The sequence below is a fragment of the Phodopus roborovskii genome, unplaced genomic scaffold (assembly GCF_943737965.1).
Source record: "Phodopus roborovskii unplaced genomic scaffold, PHOROB, whole genome shotgun sequence".
Classification (NCBI taxonomy): Eukaryota; Metazoa; Chordata; class Mammalia; order Rodentia; family Cricetidae; genus Phodopus; species Phodopus roborovskii.
In genome coordinates this window covers 287,905-308,172 of record NW_026125778.1, presented here as the reverse complement: position 1 = coordinate 308,172, position 20,268 = coordinate 287,905, and the positions used below count along the sequence as shown (strand labels likewise).

The 20,268-nt window shown below is 42.0% G+C and overlaps 1 protein-coding gene across 5 annotated transcripts in view; it reads left to right on the top strand.

Moving 5' to 3' along the window:
* Mamld1 (mastermind like domain containing 1) overlaps positions 1-20,268 on the top strand; it is a 133,813-nt gene that overhangs the window by 83,321 nt on the left and 30,224 nt on the right. For 4 of the 5 annotated variants that reach the window (XM_051178631.1, XM_051178628.1, XM_051178629.1 and 1 more), the window contains one exon: positions 2,697-4,514. In XM_051178631.1, the coding sequence (XP_051034588.1) occupies positions 2,745-4,514 (1,770 nt within the window). In that variant the 5' untranslated portion in view covers positions 2,697-2,744. Of the gene's footprint in view, positions 1-2,696; positions 4,515-6,481; positions 6,593-20,268 lie in introns of all 5 variants that reach the window. The other variant, XM_051178632.1, reaches the window with a different exon arrangement.

Here is a 20,268-nt window from a genome sequence, read left to right as displayed (position 1 = left end):
GTCTGCTTGTGTATAGATTTCACTAAAACTACTGTGTACTTAATGCCACCTGAAAAAGAATGTAGAACCCATCTGTTGCTAATCTAGGTTCCCTGCAAGAGGATGGATATGAAGGTGTACAGTATATGAACACCTGTTGATTCATTTCAGACATTTCCTATCATATGTCTTTGGAATTTTTTGACAGAATATTGAAGGGACAAAATATCAGTTTGGAATTTGAGGAAATGAAGTCATTTGGGTTCATCTGTCCATTGGTTCACTAAGCTGCTCTTCACTGTTTATTTACTTTAATGGCTATGGGCCAAACATTCTGTGAACTGCTTTCTGAACAGCTTGAGAAAACTATGGTTTCTGAACCTCAACCAGGCTCTGTAACAAGCTTCAAGCTGAAGATCAGAAAAGCAAAGCAGTGGCTCCCACCTCTACTGAAAGATGACCCTGACTCCTCAGACTGTATGTAATCCCAGACAGTTAGGCTCTCCTCGGTGTGGCTGGAGAATGAATGCCAGCTCCAAGGCCTTGTTCCTGTCTTATATAACTACTTAATGCTGGGATTAAAGGTGTGTGATCCCAGGTGCTGGGATCAAAGGCATGAGCTGTTACTTTTCACTCCTGTATAGGCCATGGTGGCCTTAAAGTAACAGAGATCCATCTACCTATTAATCCTGAGTCCTAGGATTAAAGGTGTGTACCACCACTGCCTGATCTCTATAGCTTGAGGGCCACTTTGCTTTCTAAATCCTCGGGCAAGCTTTAATAAATCATAAATAATATATCACCATAAGGCTCCTTGATAGGAACCTGGTCATGTAAGACTGGTTATGCCTCTTATTCTACCCAACAATTTCTGCCCAACCTGTAGTGTTCCATCCTCAAATGAATTTGGCAAAAGTCTAACGTCCTTATTTGAATCATGAGCATCTCAGAAAAGTCAATGATATGTGCAAATTCTCTTAAGATGATGCAGCGTTCTACTGTCTGGATGGATGAAGATAATAAACTGAGAGGCAGCCAGGTGATCATTGGTTTTCACCCTTCATCTGGCCATGACCCACTGGATAGACAATACAAGACAAACCCTTCCGGCTCCTGAGGGGTAGCCATTGTTACTGGAGGATAGTGAATTTCCAGGGCTCCTCCAGATCTGTGTTAGGAATGTCACAAGCCTTTGAGGCCCTATACATATCATATAATCTGCCCATCCCAATCAAGAGAGTAATAGCAGGACCTAAGAACACTCCTTCATCATTCCTCATGTGATAAAATTGGCTCAGGAAGTCTACATGGCAAGGCTAAGACTTCCCTGTATCTACCTTATGACCAGGGACATATGTCATGCTGCCGCTGTCCACTCCTAGTCCCTACCCTGGATTAAACTAAGATAGTTGATTTCTTATGGGAGGATCTGGTGATTTGGTTAGTTCTAAGTGAATTTCATGTACAGGAAGGCCTGAGGCACACAACTCTAGGGGGAGGGGGTTACTTTGATGTTCACTTGGCCATAAAAGCCATGACCTTAGCATGCTAGCAGATGTCGGGCTGACACAATCAGCACCCCATCCTTATTTTCACATGCCTTTTTCTCCAGACCTCCTCTCACTTTACCTGACAGACAATCCATGGTTATTAACATGACTGAACCAGGGATAAGAATCTGAAACAGGGAAACAAAGAGTTTCTTTGCTCCTGAAGACTGCTTTTATATATAATGGGCAGCTCTCCCAAGGTGGCGATCCCACAGTGGGGCCTCTTCCTGTTGTTTGATATCTCCCCAACCCAAGGATGCATCTGCACAGAGGAATTCCTTATTTCAATAACTTCATACTCGGGCTTTTCTTTTATTGCAAGTTTTTCTCATTAAAAACAAACAATACAGAAATTCAGAGAATAGAAAGGGGTTTGCTATTCATTCCTCAGAGGTGACTACTCTAAAAGATTGAGTATTATTTCATCCAATTGATTTTAGTATGTACATAAGCAATGTGTGTGTGTGTGTGTGTGTGTGTGTGCGCACGCGTGCGTGCGTGCGTGCGTGTGTGTGGAGAGAGAGAGAGAGTATATAGGTGTAAACTAAAAGGAATAATAACTACAGTGGTTGCTCTAAATTGGGAACTTTCCTCTAAATATGTATATCAGGCAGCTCCTTTGCATTCCCCTTTCAGACACTGTTGTGTTCTAGTTTATCAACACACCCTGATTCATTTAAGCAAGACAGTGAGGCAACCTACAAGTTGAATGTCTACTTTATGGATTGTCTTTTTTTAAAAATTGGGTGATCTGTAGATAGGTAGGAATTGAAATTGTTCAGCTAGTTCTAGTCTGTTCTTGTGTGTCTGCCTTTGGCAGCAAGTTCATTTAGTGACATCAGCATAGTCCCTGAACTCCTCTTTTAAGTGCACAAAGAATAACCTTTGTGTGACTTTGAGTCTTGTTTAGTATACAGACAGCATAATGCTTTATTTGAAATGTAATAGAACTGTTTAAATGAGACACAGCAACAAAGAAACAAAAAATGCTTCTAAAAATACTGTAATTGTATGACTTTTGACAAGTGTAACTCTAAACTGAGAGATCTGTTTTATCTGTAGGCTTCCTAGCATTAACTTTAATATGTCAAACCTTTCATTAAATTCATATTCTCTCTCTTCCCTCTCTCTTCTTCTCCTCTCTCTCTTTCTCTCTCATAAACACAGGGAACCAGTAAAAGAAGACAGGAAGGAGACAACTTTCACTTTGCAGCAATGGCTGATGGTGGCTACCCTAATAAAATCAAGAGACCTTGCCTTGAAGATGTCACTCTCTCTATGGGCCCAGGTGCCCACCCTACTTCTCTTTCTACAGAGCTGCAAATGCCCACATTAACCATGAACCCTAGCTCTGCAGATCTTGGAGTGGCTGGCCAGTCATTACTCCTTGAGAATAATCCTCTAGACAATAATACTGTGAATAGTAGCGCTATGGGCTCACCATTTGGGGTGTCATCAACTGCAGAAACAGGACTGAAAGGGCACGCTGGTTCTTACTATGAGAAAAACAACAGTATGCCAGCTGTAGACCAGGAGCTTCAAGATCTGCTGGAAGAACTAACCAAAATTCAGGAGCCTTCTTCAAATGATCTTGACCTTGAGAAGATTCTGGGAAGCAAACCAGAAGAGCCTCTGGTTTTACATCACCCACAGGCCCACTTTGGCCCCCCCACCAAGCTTCCAGTTCAAATGCCACATATGGAGAGCCTTGGATCCAGCAAGGAGTTTGCGTCTAGCTGCAGTCAAGTCACTGGCTCATCACTACCAATCTTGCCCTCATCCACAGGGATCAGCTATTCCATTCCTTCCACCAGTAAGCAGATAGTCTCACCCAGTTCTTCAACGGCACAGGCTCAGGTAAAAAACCAGGTCCAGACCATGCTCCCTGTCACTTTGCCTCCGTTATCTGTGCCTCAGTGGCATCATGCCCACCAGCTGAAAGCTCTTGCAGCCAGCAAGCAGGGATCTGCTACAAAACATGGTTCCAACCGCAGCTGGTCCAGTCTGCCTCCTCCAGGTCTCTCCCCACCTTACCTCCCAGTGCCATCACCTCATCCACCACCACCACAGCCACCACCACCACCATTCAGCCCACAGAACTTCACAGCATCCTGCATGTCGTCCAATAGCTTGTCTGGCAGTTCTGTGCAAAGCTCGCCCAATGCCTTACTCTCCAGCATGGCCCCCAGCAGCAATGCTGCCCTTGGGCCCACCTTGCCCTATGCTCCAGTGAAGCACCCAGGTCTGCCACACAATCAGCAGCCACAATACAGCCCCCAGAGCTCCATTCTTGCCAATCTGGTGTCCTCTACTGTCAAAAGCCCTCAGGGACACCTAATATCTGCTCTGCCTACCAGCACCCCAGGGCCATCCCCACCCTATCGCCCGGAGAATCTCTCCAGCCCCGGCTTGCCACAGCAGTCCTTCACTCCACAATACTCTCTGATCAGAAGCCTCACCCCCACCAGCAATCTGCTAAGCCAGCAGCAGCAGCAGCAGCAGCAACAACAACAACAGCAGCAGCAGCAGCAGCAACAGCAGCAGCAGCAAGCAAACTCCATCTTTAAGCCTATGACCAGCAGCCAGCAACCCAAAACCTTGAGCATGATCATGCAGCAGGGCCTGGCAAGTTCTAGTCCAGAAGCACCTGAGCCCTTTACCTTCAGCAACACCAAGCCCTTGTCGCATTTTGTTTCTGAGCCAAGCTCACAGAAGATGGCCTCCATGCCTGCCCCTTCCAGGCAGCCATCCCTGCTCCACTACCTGCCTCAGGCAACACCAGCACATGCTCCTTCTGCCACTGCCTCCTCTACTGCCACTGCCACTTTGCAGCTCCAACAGCAGCAGCAGCAGCAGCAGCAGCAGCAGCAACAACAGCAGCAGCAGCCTGACCAGTCTTCATTCCTCCTACAGCAGATAATGCAGCAACCCCAGCGCTTTCAGCGCATGGTGGCTTCTGATTCCATGCCCACTTTGCCTGGACAGGTAAGGCCATCACCTATTTGGTGGTGCTCATTTGGGAAATAAGAACTATGTGAAATGTTATACAAACTTGGCTTTGGCAGGCAAATCAAGGCTATTATCCTCACTGAGGCCAAACTTGACCCTGGAAAAGCCTGTGTAAGTCAGATAATTGTGTATAGTTAAATACAGTGTTCATGAGGCCAAAATTATGGCTCCAGGGCTTGCTCAGCTCACTTAACTCTCCTGGGAGGAAAGCTGTACCCCTAATCTGTGCCCATGGGAAGGATTCAGATGGGATAAGTCAGACATCTATAGATGGGCTGTTTCCCTTGCACTGAGCCACATACCTGGATGCACACATGCTTAGAAGGATGTAAGGAAATCACACTGAAGCATTTGGGGCTTGTCTGTGCTAACCTTAAACTGAACACAGCCTCCTAGAAATACCCCAGCAACCTTCTGCTGAGAAATGTTAATGTGTGCTTAATCATTGTGCGGGATACTGAGGCCTCTCCTAAAAAGAAGAGACAGACACCTCTAAAGTAGTGACTGTTGTCATCTCCATTCTACAAAGGAAGAAACAGTCTCAGAAAGTTGCAATGACTTGCCCAGAGTCACACAGTTAGCAAGGGCCAGAGCAGGAGCTTAAAGCTAGAAAATCTTGCTCCAAAGTCTCTCTTCTTGAGATTACTTTTTTCTCTTTACCTACAGTCTTTTGAATCATTAAATGCAATTGATTACTTTGATGGTGTCTATCATTGTTCCGACTTTTCTTTTCCCTGATCCTTGCCTGTATTAATTATCTATCACTTTGTAAAAAGCTACTCTATGTGTCAACTCCAAACCACATGCATAGCTCACAGGTTATACAGGTCAGGAACCATGGCTCAGCTGGTTCTTCTGGCCCAGAATCTATCAGAAAGTCACTGTCATCTCCAATTTCCATGGGGAAGGAGCTTCTACACTCACACATGGCATTGTTGATAGGAAGCAGCTCTTCACAAGGACCTCAGGAACTGTTTATTAGCCAGTCTTCTTCAGGAAGCATCACACAACATGGCAGCTGGCTTCACCCAAGTGGATGTGAGAGACAGGCCAAGTAGATGCAAGGATGGAGATAGGGATGGGTAGGAATGTCAGGAAGCTAGAAATCAGGTCTTTAAGATACAGTCTATGGTATCATCATCAGATGTCAGTCTCAGGGAATTACATGAAGATGTTGCAGGGCTCAACGTCTTCCTATAGAGTACTGTCAACCATGATGCATCTTTCATTCATTGGTTCCTCATATGAGCTGATATGGTTGACCATTAATTAGCACCCCCAATACATCATTTGATCTAAGAGGTGCCTTGCTAGAATGGTATCCTGATGGTGTTTCCTACTTGTTCAGAAGTCCCCAGAGGGCTATAACATGACTCCACATACTTCTTCAGACACAGAGCCGCTGGGGCTCTCTCTGCCATGCACTTACTCTGTAACCTTAAAGTGCTCAAAGTTCTTGGCCTTTGTCTCTGCTGGTTCCTTTGCCTGGCTTTCTCTTCCATTTCTCTTCTGTCTAACTTCTGCAGCTTCTTCAAGCTCAAGTTCCATCTCTTCAGGAAACATTGACTCTCCCCAGTGTTTCTACTTTCTGCTGGGCCTCTCTTTTCTGGAGAGACATCAAAGAGACAATATCTAAATATCTACAGAATGCTTGGGGAGAGAAGCACATGCCAGGGAGTGACCATATCTTCCAGGGTATACATGACAGCTTGCTAGAAAGAGACTCTTCAACCAAATCTCATAGATCCCAACCAAACACAGTGCTTGATACCATGTAATTGACTGTCTAATGGGTGCATGGAGCAGAGAAAACTCCCGAAGGGGTGGCTGGTGGCTAGAGTGAGTGGCATGAAGACAGACCTAGCAAGCAGGACAGGACAACCACCTGGGGACTTGAGCCCTTGTCTTTGGCTCAGGAGCACTGTGGTTTGATGTCATTATAGGGCTGTTGCCATCACTGTGCGTGGACTACTGCGGCTTTCTGGCTGGAGCACCAGCATCAGCAGTGGAACTCTCTCACTAGCACTCATGGACATGTGCCACCATCTAACCCTGTGAGCCACTTTGTTTGTTCTTATCTGCAATGGGATGTGTTTGTAGTCTGACTGTGTTGACATGGAGCCAGTTCAGACGGTTTAGGGGGGATGCTTAATGATTGAAGTCATGACAATTATGCCTAGCTGATCACCAAGGTGGGATTGAGATTGGAGAATGTGCTTAGGAAAAAGACCAAGCAACCATGCCTTCAAATGATTAGAAGTATAGAAAATGCTCCAGAGACCATACAGAGAGAGAGAGAGAGAGAGAGAGAGAGAGAGAGAGAGAGAGAGAGAGAAAGAAGCTAGACTCCCCATAAGGACAGTAGTATTCCACTATGAACTATCTTCCCAGCCAGGTATAGACCCCATAGGCCAGGCATGGAATTCTTCACTCACCTGTTTCCTCTCTTACTCCTCAGAGATAGGGGGTTTTATCATTCCAGTCAATGTTGAGAAGAAAAGGACAGAAAAGTCACCAGAGTGGCCCACAGTCACACAGCATATCAGATAGCCAAGCATCTGCCTACAGAGCCTGTGTTCATCTTGCTGTGAATAAGGCACTGCCTCCAGAATGTTCTGTTCCTATCTTCCCTTCTTACCCATTTCCCCATCCACAAAATGGGGAAATAGTTGAGTGAGGATGAAATGAGATAAAACATCTAACACTCTTTGAATAAAGCCAAGCAAAAGGGGCTTTCCATTTGGAAACGGGACCTTAAACCTGTCCTCCACTGGTTGAAGACAGTCTCTAAATTAAGACAGAATATGAGCATCTCTTCTCCAAACCTGTATCTACCGTGATGTTGCCAGGAATTATGGGCCTTGTGAACCTCGTGGAGTTTTCTCATTATAGGCTCAACAAAAATGTCAAATGGTCATGTTCACCTTGTAAGCACTCCATTCCAAATTCCTGAGTACTCTTATGCTCCTGCTACAGCTTTCCCCAGTGCTCTGTTCACGTAGCATTCTTCCAGTAAAAAAAAAAAATGCATCAACAGCTCCCCTTTTTAACACCTCTTTCCTACAACTATAAGGTATTGAAACAGCTTAGTCACTCTTCCCGGGGAAACAAGAAAGAGGTCAGTGTTTGAAGTAAAATTTGGTATCCTTGTGTGAGAACAGATGGAAACCCCAAAGGTGGGAAGTGCATGATTCTCACCTTAGCAGCAGCCAGGCTGTCTGTACAAGCAATGGTCACCTGATGACATGGTAATCATTAGCATGGTCACCCTTCCCCTCTATGATCATGGTTACTGTGGGAATACTGGATATGTGTGTGAATCCGGAGCTATTTTCGAAAGGAGTGTTTTCTTTTAATTTAAGATGAGAAACAGAGTTAAGCAATAATGCCCACTCTAGCTGTCTATCAGGCTCATTCTTCTGTGTTTCTCAACGTGAGAGATTTCACTTTACCAGTGGAATTAATGATTCTATTTATATAGACCACCCCTTCCACCTACGTTACAAGGGAAATGACATATGTCTTCAGGGCATCAGTTCAGTGTGACAAGTCAAGCAAGGACACTGGATATACACAGAGCTAAAGTTCTAATCCAAAGCAGTTGTTGACAATGAGTAAGCCAGGGTCAGAAGCAAATTTCACTAAACTTTCAGAGTCTCAGCTCAAAATAAAGAGAGGATCCCCCCCCCCATCTCATGGAGAACTGAGGAAGGAAAGAGAGAGACAGGGGCTGAGTATACTAAGACAGGACCTGTATGGGCTGTAGCCTGATATCTGAAACCCCTGTGGGCAAGGGAGACTCAAATGCTGAACACTTGGGACTTGAAAAATGTATATAGCAGATATACCAAATATGCTATGATCCCCTCCAGAGGAGCAATATGAAAATTTAACTGAATTCAGGTCAAACATTGCTGCCAAATAAATCTAGTCCCAAACTCACAATATAAATTGTCCTTTGGGGCTACTTTGACTTCAAATTACAGTAAAAAAAATAGGCACATGAAATTGTTAGAGAGAGATTCCCCTGACAGACAACCTTAATTTGCTCCATCTTCTTCTTACTACATATTAATTCTACAAAAAATATATGCCATTATGACATGTTCATACTTGCACATATTTTAATCATATTCACCTCCATGATCTTCACTTAGCTCACCTCTAATACCACCAATCCCTTCCTGATCCCTAATAATCCTTATACTTTCATTACCTTTTTTTTAGATTATGCATATAAGAAAAAAGCATTGTAATGTTTGTGTTTCCGAGTCTTTCATATACCACTTAACACAACCAGTTACATCTGTTTTCCGGGGAAACATATATGATTCCTTTTGTTTATCCATTCATATGTTATTTGGCACTTAAGCTATTTCCATATCTTGATTATTGTAAATAGTGTTATGATAAAAATGAGCATATACATATCTCTGGCACAAACCCAGAAATAATAAAGTTCTTGTTTTAACTAGATTTTCTATGGTGCTGGGGATTGAAGCCAGGCACCCAGACATATTAAGCAAGTGCTTCACCAGCCTGGAAGATCTACTTTTAATTTATTGAGGAACAATCATAATAATTTCCTTAGTGGCTACACTACTTTGTAATTCTACCAACAGAGTATAAGAGTATATCCATCCTTCCATCTTTGCTAGAATTTATTTTTGTTTGTTTGTTTGTTTTCTTGATGACTGCCATTTGACTGGGGATAAGATGGAATCTCAATATAGTTTTGAATTGCATTTCCCTGATGGCTAAATAGATTGAACATCTTTTCATGTATTCATTGGCTATTTGTATTTCATTTGAAAATTGTTCAGTTCATTTGCTTATTATTGATTATATGATTTGCTCTTTTGTTTAGTTTTTTACCTATTTACATATTTTGGCTGTTAATCCCAAGACAGATGAATAGTTAGCACAGATTTTCTTCCATTTGTCAGTCTGTCTCGTCACCCTGCTAATTATTTCCTGTGCTATGCAGAAGCTTTTTTAATTTGGTGAGACCCAAATTGTCAATCATGCTTAGGAGTTAGTTCAATTTTGTTACCAGCCACTGGAGAATTAAACTCACATTTACTCCCAAAAAGGAAAACAAGTCTGTTCAGGAGACGGAAGTGATGCTGTGCAAGTATGTGGCTAGCAAGAGGCAGCCTCCAGCCACAGTGCCTCCTGCATCTGTGCTTTGTTGCCCCATGCAATTCTGCATGGCTAAGACTGCATAAGGAGGAGGGATGTGGATGGAAGCCAGTTGCACTAAGAACAGAAAATGCTAGAATCTGATCTTTGAGACAGGCTGCAAGGTACAGGAGGAAGAGGGCAGCTGCAATGAAATACATCAAGAAGCACATGATATTTTGACAAATTTTGAACAGAAGGGGGATTCCGGTTAATCTAGGAGAAAACTAGATTAATGCTTTTCTGGGCCAGATATGTTTTATATATTCAACAAGTCACATATCCTCTTAGCTTAAGAGGCAGTGGATCCCTAGCAACTATGAAGGGACACCAGTGCTATGTGCCCTCCCTGAGGCACTGGGGTTACAATATGTTCAGGGACAAGCTCCTCCTCCTCAATCCACCCATGGGCCAAGATCTAAAGGGGCATGCACTGAAAAAGGACCTCAGCCCTGGTGTTCCCAACAGGGCCAAGCAGTAGGACTCAAGGCTAAGTTCACTTTCTTCCAGGCACAGATAGCTGATGTACAGGCCGCCATGTAGATGCTCAGGATGACTTCAGGTGGGCAGGAAGAAGGCCTAAGAATGTGATGACAGCAGCTTGCTTCCCTATCAGTGGGAAAGCAGGTCCTCAACTGGCCAGATGGGTCTGAGAGTGTGTACACAAAGGGGAAAATAAAGGCCAGACCTAGCCACCCCCACATCCAGGCTGGGCCAAGACCTGTAGTAATTAAGTACAACATGCTCACTGTCTCTCCTTGTCCATCTATCTCCTTCACCACTTATTCATACCCCCAGAACCTTTAAATAGAGTATGTGTGGAGCCCCAAGACTACTTTTGATTTAGATTCCACACTTAGTAGTGCATGAGTTTAAGTTATCTGCATTCAATCTCCAGACTTCCATTGAAAACAAAAATGATCAGTGAGGTTCGGAGAATTCTTTCTACAATGAAAGCTCCATCAGCCCTATTTCAGACTGCAGTCAGGAAAGATGCAAACTGAACCTTTTCCTGTTCTCAGAATCACTCATTAACATTTCCACAGTGACCTTTAACTTACTGAAAGACTTGACCCCTCCAATCAAATCAGATGCACGACTCGTGGAAGAAGGGCCTGTCACCTTGGGCTTTCAAACCCTTCCACTTGCTTTGCTGCCTGTTTTGTCCTTGTACAGTGGTAAGGGAAGATTTTCCTGACATGTTTACAGGCAAGTTTCTTCACATTTTCACTTTTATTAATTCTGGTGAGAGGTAGCATAGATTTCATTTTAAAGTTTAGTTCAGGGGAAATGCAAAAGCTGTAGGCTTCCTACTGTAAGCCAAGCTGTAGGATAGGATGCCTACTGTAAGCCAACTGATAACAAGGGAAGGGCCTAGACTGTACAGAAGAAGGAAGTGGGGGCGGGGAACACATGTCAGGTTTCAAAGAGGCATTGATCAGAGCCCAGGTTTGACCTCCAAACTTCTCTACCAGACATGAACATGTTTTCCTGAGTGAGAACTCTTATTTTATACCTAACTGTCACACTTAGCTGTTCCTTTTTTTCTTAACTGAGCTGCAAATCTATTTAGTTTTGGGACAAATATTTTGGGAGGCTACTTTAAGACAATAAGTGTTAGGAACACTGGGACATACATTTGAAGAGACTGATCACTACTGACACACCTCAGTGTTGAGTAGCAATGTTTTAACCACTCTGGGTTGAGAGGAAATGAAATAGCAGTGCTCAAAAACTTAGCAGTAAGGTTACCTGAATCAATTTTCCCAGTTTCCTTTTGGGGTTTTGAGTATTGTTAATCATGCCCCACCCTACAGTTTCCGTGTTTTAGATCCACCAGGATTGTAAATCACAGGCACATGGAAACCTTGCTTGAATCTATTGTACCTTTAGACTATCCCTTAGAGGTTGGCAGAGCCTGAAACTTCTATCCGTTTTTAAAAAGCTCCTTGTACTCTGACCTGGCTACTTTTGAGCTTGAAAGGTGCAACAGAATAGACTAAAGTGAGCCCTAAATACCTTCAGGCTCCAAATCCTCAAGTTAAACCAATGATGTATCAAAAATATTTGGGGAAAAAAATCTGTGTGTTCTGAACAAATACACTTTTCTTGTCATTACTTCTTAAGCAATATAGCATGATTGTTTTCTGTAATCAGACTTTCCTTTGGTCTGCCAGCTCACAGATAACATGGAGACTTATTATTAATTATGAAAGCTCAGCCTATACCTTTGAATTGTTCCTAACAAGCTCTTGTAACTTGAATTAGCCAATTTGTATTAATCTATGTTCTATCACATGGCATTACATCACTTCTATCTTGTACCTCCTGTTTCCTCTCCATGTGTGTCTCCTGGCATCTCTTCCCTTCTTTCCAAAACACTCTGTCCCTGGATGTCCCGTCTAACCTTTTCTTGCCTAGCTATTGGTCATTCAACTCTTTATTAAACCAATCAGAAGGTGCCTTGGCAAAGACACATCTTCACTGTGTAAATAAATATTCTACAACAATTTGCATAATATTATATATTTTAAGTAATCTAGAGTATAACAGGATGTATATCAACTCTATGGAAATACTACCATTTTATTCAACAGACGAGTATCCACAGACTTTGGAATCTGAGGGAATTCCTCACATCAATCTTGTGATGCATTGCTGACTCCTAACTCCAACATGGATAGCAGGTCCTAAGATAACAAGTACACAATAGGACTCCAGTTTAGTGGTTGTTTGAAGCAAGGCAGTTGCATGTTAGATTGGAAAATGTGCAGCCTAGACTCAGGAAGAGGGAAGGCACAGGTTTCAGTTACATAAGAGTTACAACATTGTAGAAGAACTCCATACCACAGGGCTGTACAATTTAAAAGGCTGTGACAGTTGATGTTATGCCACATATGATTTTGTAGCTCAAAACAACATTTTTGTCCACACAGACTGAACGTACAAGAGTGTTTCTCTAAGATTATAATGTATTTGAGAAATACTGCTGATGTCATAACCATTTCTGTCAGAAAGTATTACATTATTGTGATGATGTTGGGGTAATCAAACCAACTTCACTGCCAGTCCAATGAAAGAACATGTGCAGTTGTGTACTCAATACTTCGTGTTTACAGTGAAAAGAAATGGCTATGTTGCTAGTTTTTTTTTTTAACTATTTCCTACATTTTCTTGTTTGACTGTGCTCCTACCACTTATAAACAAGAAGTTTATGGTAGAACAATTGCCATATTTTGCTGGCAGTTGCTCATCTCTCTTGTCTACTGTGTCTCTTAATTTTATAACAATACCACAGTTGAGTGATTGACCTGTATGTATCATGTAGATTTGTAGAAGTATACTCAATAGTGTTCCAACAATGATGAAATCACCTAGCAACACATGCTTGTGTCCCCATGATTAAGTGACACATAGCTGTGTCTCAATACAGGAAAATTGAAAAGGAAAGACTGTACAGTTTTAAAACACTCTTTAATCCCCCACTAATTAAAAAGCAACATTTTTCAGTAATATTAACGTGCTGTATCAAAATATCATCAAGCTGTATCAAAATATCAAGGAAGTGAGTGAATGTCTATTCATCACATATTACAAATCATGTTGTAGGAAGCACATGTAAGTTAATCACACAAAATTGAGTTACTGCACATAGGCAATGCATAGAAATACATTTCCTGGTAAATTAAACAATATTACTGGCATTCTCTGAAAATTTCAGAAAAATGGCAACATGGGAAGTGTAATGTAATGACTTAAATAGGAATAGGTATCGTCACTGATTTTGAATATGATAAGAAACCCTATTTGCTTCATTTGCTGTCTGGGTACCCACAAGTCTGGAAACACCAATAAGGCTGACAGTTTTCTAGATAATACAGGAGCCAATAGAGAATGCTGGTTACTTGCTATCCAGCATTGACTTTCTATGAGCAATTTCAGGGCTTTGGAATAAGAGTTCTTGCAAAGGGATCTCAACTACAATGAGAACAGGTTCCATTGCCTAGACACTGGCACACAAAGTAAGAAACAGAAGCTTCTGACAAATATTCTGTTCAAATGTCTTGTAGAAAGTTGGTACATTGGTTGTTGTATACACAAGACCTCTAGTTTTGACCTCTCGAGGGTTTGGTGCTTTCTGCTTTTCAGAGTTATTTTTTGTCTTGTATGGGGTTCCACTCAATACTATCCCTCAGCCACAGGAGAGTATATTACCTAGTTTTGAATGTGAGCAAAATATGAGACCCTTTAAATAAGAGTAAGAATGTGCGGAGGAAGGAATGAAGCAACAACTGAGGTACATCTGCTAGCCGTCAGAGAATGTTAAGTTCTTGAGCCTCTTTGGATGGATGGTCTGGGGTAAATGTTGATAGAAGCTCTCAAGACTTAGCACCTTTCATGAATTCAGCTGTTTTCACATTGAGTAGAGGAAACACGTCTGCCTCCTGTGTAAGGACACTGACTACAATGTATCTTTGTGATCTAGTTGTGTTTCTTGTGCTTCTACAGCATTCATATAATGTCTGAATATGTGTGTTTCTTCAACTTCCAACAAAGTGTCATGCTTCCAGTGGTCCTCTGTGCAGGCTATTCTGCTGTTGGTGCTATCACTGTTGTTAATGAAGTTTGTAAGGAAAAAAACAAGATCTCTGGCAGCCATTTCACATACCACAGTGACAGTCACATATGATAAGAAAATCCCAGAAGACAGCTAGCTTAGGAATTCAAGCTACTTGTGTTATTATTTGTTCATTTTTAACTTAAGGTTTATTCATACCATTCGAAGGTGGTCCTGAACCTCCTGGTCTAAATCAGTCAACTGCAGTCTTATGAGCTATGAGTGGTCTCCAGTTAGACAGTGTGTCCATAGCTGCTATTTGCTTCTGACTAGCACAGGATCAAGTGAGCATGATTTAAAGACTGCTTGACATATGTTCTTTCTTCTTAGGCTTAAAATGCAAATTAGTAAGCACATTTAGCTATGCTGATCATGAGGGCATGTGTAATCCTAGAACTTGGAAGACTGAGGCAAGAGGATCACAAATTAAAGGTCAGCTTGGGTGTGGTTGCATACACCATCCACCTCCCACACCACAAAAAAAAATGATACTGCCCTGGTTGTATTTGAATAAGCTTTCTGTCACTTTGACAAACTGCCTGACATAATGACTTTGTCAGAGGGAAGACTTTCTTTTAATTCATAGTTCTCAGTCCATTGTTCATGTAGGACACTATGGTGGGGAACACATATTAAACCAAACTTCTTCAGCTCATAGCAGCTGGGAAGCTGTGAAGCATAAAGAGACAGGGATATTAGGAGTCAAGAACGCGCTCTGAATGATCTAATTTCCTTCCTGTAGCCCTTACCTCCTAACAGCTCCAGCACCCCTGCCACAGCACCACATGCTGGTGATCAGGCTGCTATCACAGGATCCTTGAGAGGCATTCAGAATTCAAACAATGCTAAAGCATTCAAGCAAGCTCATACCATAGGATTAAAAATAATGAGTCATTTATTTTTTTACTTTCTAAGTATAGACTGATTTCTTGTGGAAATTTTGTCTTTGGATTTTTGTTTTCATTTATTTTTGGCTATTTGAGAGCTACATTGCTAATTGCTTTTAGTTTTAATTGGGAAGCATCTTCTCTAGGCTAATCATATCACAAGGAGTTACCTTTCTTTATCTCCATCATCAGTAAGAGTACTGAATTCCATTAGTTCTCTATTAGTTGCTATATTTAGAACAATAGAAACAACGAAGCAAAATGGGTTTGTAAGGGTATTCTGTGGTGATGCTCTAACCATGGAAATTGTCTTTGAATTCATGGAGATCAAGCCATACAAATTTGTTCTGTGAATCCCTTTCTCCAGGGGCTTCACCAGCTCTAGAATTATGCCACAGTAGAAATGATAAGATTATAACCAGGGCCTCAAACATTAATAAAACTAAGCTAGTAAACTCTTGAGTGGTGGCATGACCTCAGAAATTTACAAGTCTCCAAGACGATCCGGCTCTAAGCCGTAAATTGGTTGTGACTTGTAAGACCTAGATAGGTTGATATTTCCTATAGATTTTAGGTTCCTCCTCCATGAATAATTTAATACAAATTACAGTATCTTGAAGTCAATCAGCTGAGTGAGATTCTAGTTCTATATGTCCTCCCTGAGGCTTCAGAGGTTTGAAGACAGCTGAGATGTTTCAACTGTCTCCACCATGAATTCTTTGCCACTGTTGCGGCTACTTGCTTCTGACCTAAGTACAGGACATTAAGACAAGATCTTCTTAGTGGGTACAAATTGACCAGATTAGTGGTTCTCAACCTGTGCTTTGCGACCCCTTTGTGGGTTGAAGACCGTCCACATGAGTCACATATTAGATATCCTAAATGTCAGATATTCACATTACAATTCATAATAGTAGTGAAATTACAGTTATGAGGTGGAAATGAAAATAATTTTATGGATGGGGAATCATTACAACATGAGGGACTGTATGAAAGGTTTGCAGCATCAGGAAGGTTCGAAACCACTGGGCTAGACCAAGCAAAGGGTTTCAGGTACATTTGGTGCAGTGGAGAAGAGAACAGGGGTTTCCCCTGATTCTTTCCCATCCATCTTCTTTGTTCCCACCCTCCTTCAACTCACTGGCTAGGGTAGCAGCCACATTTCTCCATCTTCCCTGGCCATTGCCTTTGCTAATTCCAACCCATAACACGCACGCACTCATGTGTGTGTGCACACATGCATACAGAGAGAAAAACTGATAAGCATTTCTCTGTAACTATTTTATGTGCATCTATTCTCTATTCTCCAAGTAGGTAAAATGTTGGATGTAATGCTGGACAAAGGAACAGAAAAAGAGAATAAACTCTTGTGGTTGCTCTAGAGTCATCAGTAGACTACTCAATAAGACATTTTATAGGCTTTTGTTCCATTATCATCTCTGAAATCAAATCTTGACTTTCTGGTATGTTATTGAACTTTTCAAAGGACTTTAAAATTCAGGAACTTGGTTCCAATATTTGCTCTTAAGAGCTAACACTGTCTGTTTCCTGCAGATAAATTACAGTTTGGATCAATTATTTTCTTCACAAAAACCCACAAAGTACATATTGAATTGTACCAGAAAAGCACCAGAATTAAATATGACCTGACTCTCAATGCTCTGCTACAGCATTGCCTTTCAAATATGCTTCATATTCTACTAATGTAAATTTAAAATTACTGAACTAGAGATCTGAATAAAGAGCCTAAGATGGTGATATGTTTGGGTATGTTTGCTGGAGTGTGCTAGACATTGCAGGTATGGTACATTTCTCTTTAAGAAAGCTGGTCAAAGGGATAAAGAAACATGACTCGAGGCTAAGCAAGGTTACACAAGCCTTGGGCTTCATCATTAGAAATATAGTGTTCTTGTATACAGTCATACCACCCTGAATATCCCTTGTCTCATTTGATCTTGAAAGCTAAGAAAGACTGGGCCTGCTTGGTACTTGGATGGGAGACATATAAGATTCTTTAACCTGAGGCTGGTAGTTTAGAACAGACCTCATGAACTCAGAAATCTGAGGAGCCAGGCTAGGTGGTCTATCAGCTAAAATATATTCAGTTGCCAGTAGCTGACAACCCAGATCACTGTTGTTTAACCCAAAAAACTTAATAATTAATTTAAAATATATCTTAATGACTTTTTATAAGGCAAAGTGCAGCAATTTGGTGGCTTCAGGTTGCTCTAAATCATTAGCTTAACCCTATCATCCCTGGTGTGTGACTACCTTTTAGACCTTCCCTCATCCTTCAGCTAGCTCCCCCTTGTGGGAACACTGTACCTGTCCACAAGTTCAGAAGCTGCCAGCTTCCTTCTGCCCACCCCCCATTCAAAGAACCCCATTACAGTCTCTATGTCCAAGGAGAAAGGAAATTTCCTTCCCAGAAGTCCCAGGACTTCAGGAGTTTATTGACTAGAAGGAATAACATACACATTATGTTGCTTTCTGTCAGCAAAACTGAATGCCCCATCAGTAGAATCTCAGGTAGGATAAGGTACCTCCCACACATTTTCTAGGAGTGAAGCTAGTGGATAAGGCCACTTGAATGAGAATGGGTATCTAGAGAAAGAAGACACACTTGGTACTGACTCAGCCCCCTATCAGCCACCATGCACTGCTGTAGTAAGTCTTGGTGACTGGCCTCATGCATTCTCTCCCTCTTGTCATGGTCTCATTTTCCCAAATGCTCAACCCTATGGAAATTCAATTTACCCTTTGGTCTCAGTCTCCAACTGAGAAACCCTAGTGATGTTCCATCCTCAGAACTGGTACTGTATGTGTCTCCTCATGTTCCAAGGATCCTTGATTTCCAAGCTCATCTGAGTAGAGAAGGAATAGAAATATGGACAAAAAAAGTAAAGTTTTCTCATTTGAAATGGTGACATTGACTGTGGATCTCTGCATCTGCTTCCATCAGTTACTGGATAAAGGCTCTCTGATGACAACTAGGGTAGTCACCAATCTGATTATAGTAGATGGGCCAGTTCAGGCACCATCTCCACTCTTGCTAGGAGTCTTAGCTGGGGTTCCTTGTGGATTCCTGGGAGTTTCCCTGGTACCAGGGTTCTTACTAACCCCAAAATGGCCCCATCTATCAAGATATCTCTTTCATTACTCTCTCCCTCTGCCCTGCCTCCAACTCAATCAACTTGATCCTTCATCCCACCATCCCCTCCCCTTACCAACCCACCCCTTCCTCCATTTTACCCAGGAGATCTCATCTATTTCCCCTTCACAGGAAAATTGATGCATCCTTCTTTGGGTCCTATTTGTTCCCTGGGAGTCTTCCTGAATAAAGGGAGGAAGGATTCTATGAGCCAGAGGGTAAAGGTAATGACAGAGGAACACATAGAGACAGCTGAACTGAGCTAGTGGAGCACATGGACTCTGAACCAACAGTTAGGGAGCCTTCATATGACTGACCTGAACCAACAGTTAGGGAGCCTTCATATGACTGACCTAGACGCTGTGCACATATGTGACAATTGTGTGGCTTCATCTGTTTGTAGGACTCCTAGCAGTAAAATCAAGACCTGTCCCTGGCATCTAGCTGGCTTTTAGGAACCTGCTCACCATGGTGGATTACCTAGCCCAGACTTTTTACAGGGGGAGGAGGTCGGCCTGGTCCACCTTGATGTGCCACACTTTGTTCAAAGCCATGGGAGGCTTGCCCCTTCCTGAATGGAGAGGAGGAGGAGTGAATAGGGAAAGGGAACCAGAGGAGAGAAGGGAGAGGAAATGCGGTCTATATGTAAACTAAATTTAAAATGTTAATTAAAAAAGAAAACAACGATGAAATTGAAAATCAACATTGAATGGTCACTGAACCAAATCCCTGAAGCTCTTCTGAAACAGGATCAACTGTCTCTTGCTTTTCTGAGGTTCAATCTCCTTTGGAGTTGTACTACTTTGTTAAAATGTAGGACTAGGTCCCACAGCTAGAATTTTGGACTCCATAGGACAATGCAGGACCCAAGAATTTTTATTTTCAATGGGTTTCCAGGGGATACTGCTGCCTCTGCTCCAACTCTGCTACTTTGAAAAGCTCCATGGTGAACAATCCCCATGTGCTCTTCCAGTTTTGATATTTACCACTCTAGAATTTCTTACTACCTTAAAATACATGGTTTTCTAACTGGAACATACCAAATTATACCATGCAAAGAGGTGGAAATATCTTGAAGGACACATTTGGTCTCCTATATAAGTACAAATTATACCTACATATCAACCTTTCCTGGTCCCAGCCTTACTCTCCCTTGCCTTGGGTAGCTCTGCCACTTGCCTCTTGTTTCAATTAGATCATCTGTTTGGGATTCTGTGTACAAGTAGGACCAGGGAATATTTATCATTCTGGTCCTATCTTGTTTTAGTTAACATAATCTCCAGTTCTACCCACATTGCCACAAATAATAGGTCTTCATTCTTTTTCTGGCTAAAGATACTCCATGCAGATGTGTACCATATTTTCTTTACCCATTTATCTGGTGATGGACACTATTATGAGAGATGCCACACTAGCGTTGCAGTGCAGATGTCTCTTCACACAGTTCATTTCCTTTGGCTGTACATCTAGTGGTAGAAAAGTTGCATGCTCTTAATTTTTTGAGGAACATCTATATTGCTTTATACAATGTTTGTACTAATTACCATTCCCTCCAGCAATGTGCAAGACTTCCAGTTCTTTTACATTCTTATAGCATGTGTTCTCCTTAGACTCTTTGATAACAGTCATTCTGACTGTGGTGAGAAGATATTTCATTATCATTTGGATTCACTTTGTCTATAAAATTGAACCAAATGCCTACTGGTCATTTGTACTTCGTCCTTTGATACGGGTCTATTTAGCTGGATGTCTGGTTTGTTCCTTGAGTTTTTTTTTCTTATGTTATATATTGATCCCAGTTCCCTCTCTGTCCTTCCCTCCCTCTCTTCCACCCTCCCATGCCCCCCGACCACCTGCCCATCACCATTCCCCCCATAGACACACTCCACATGT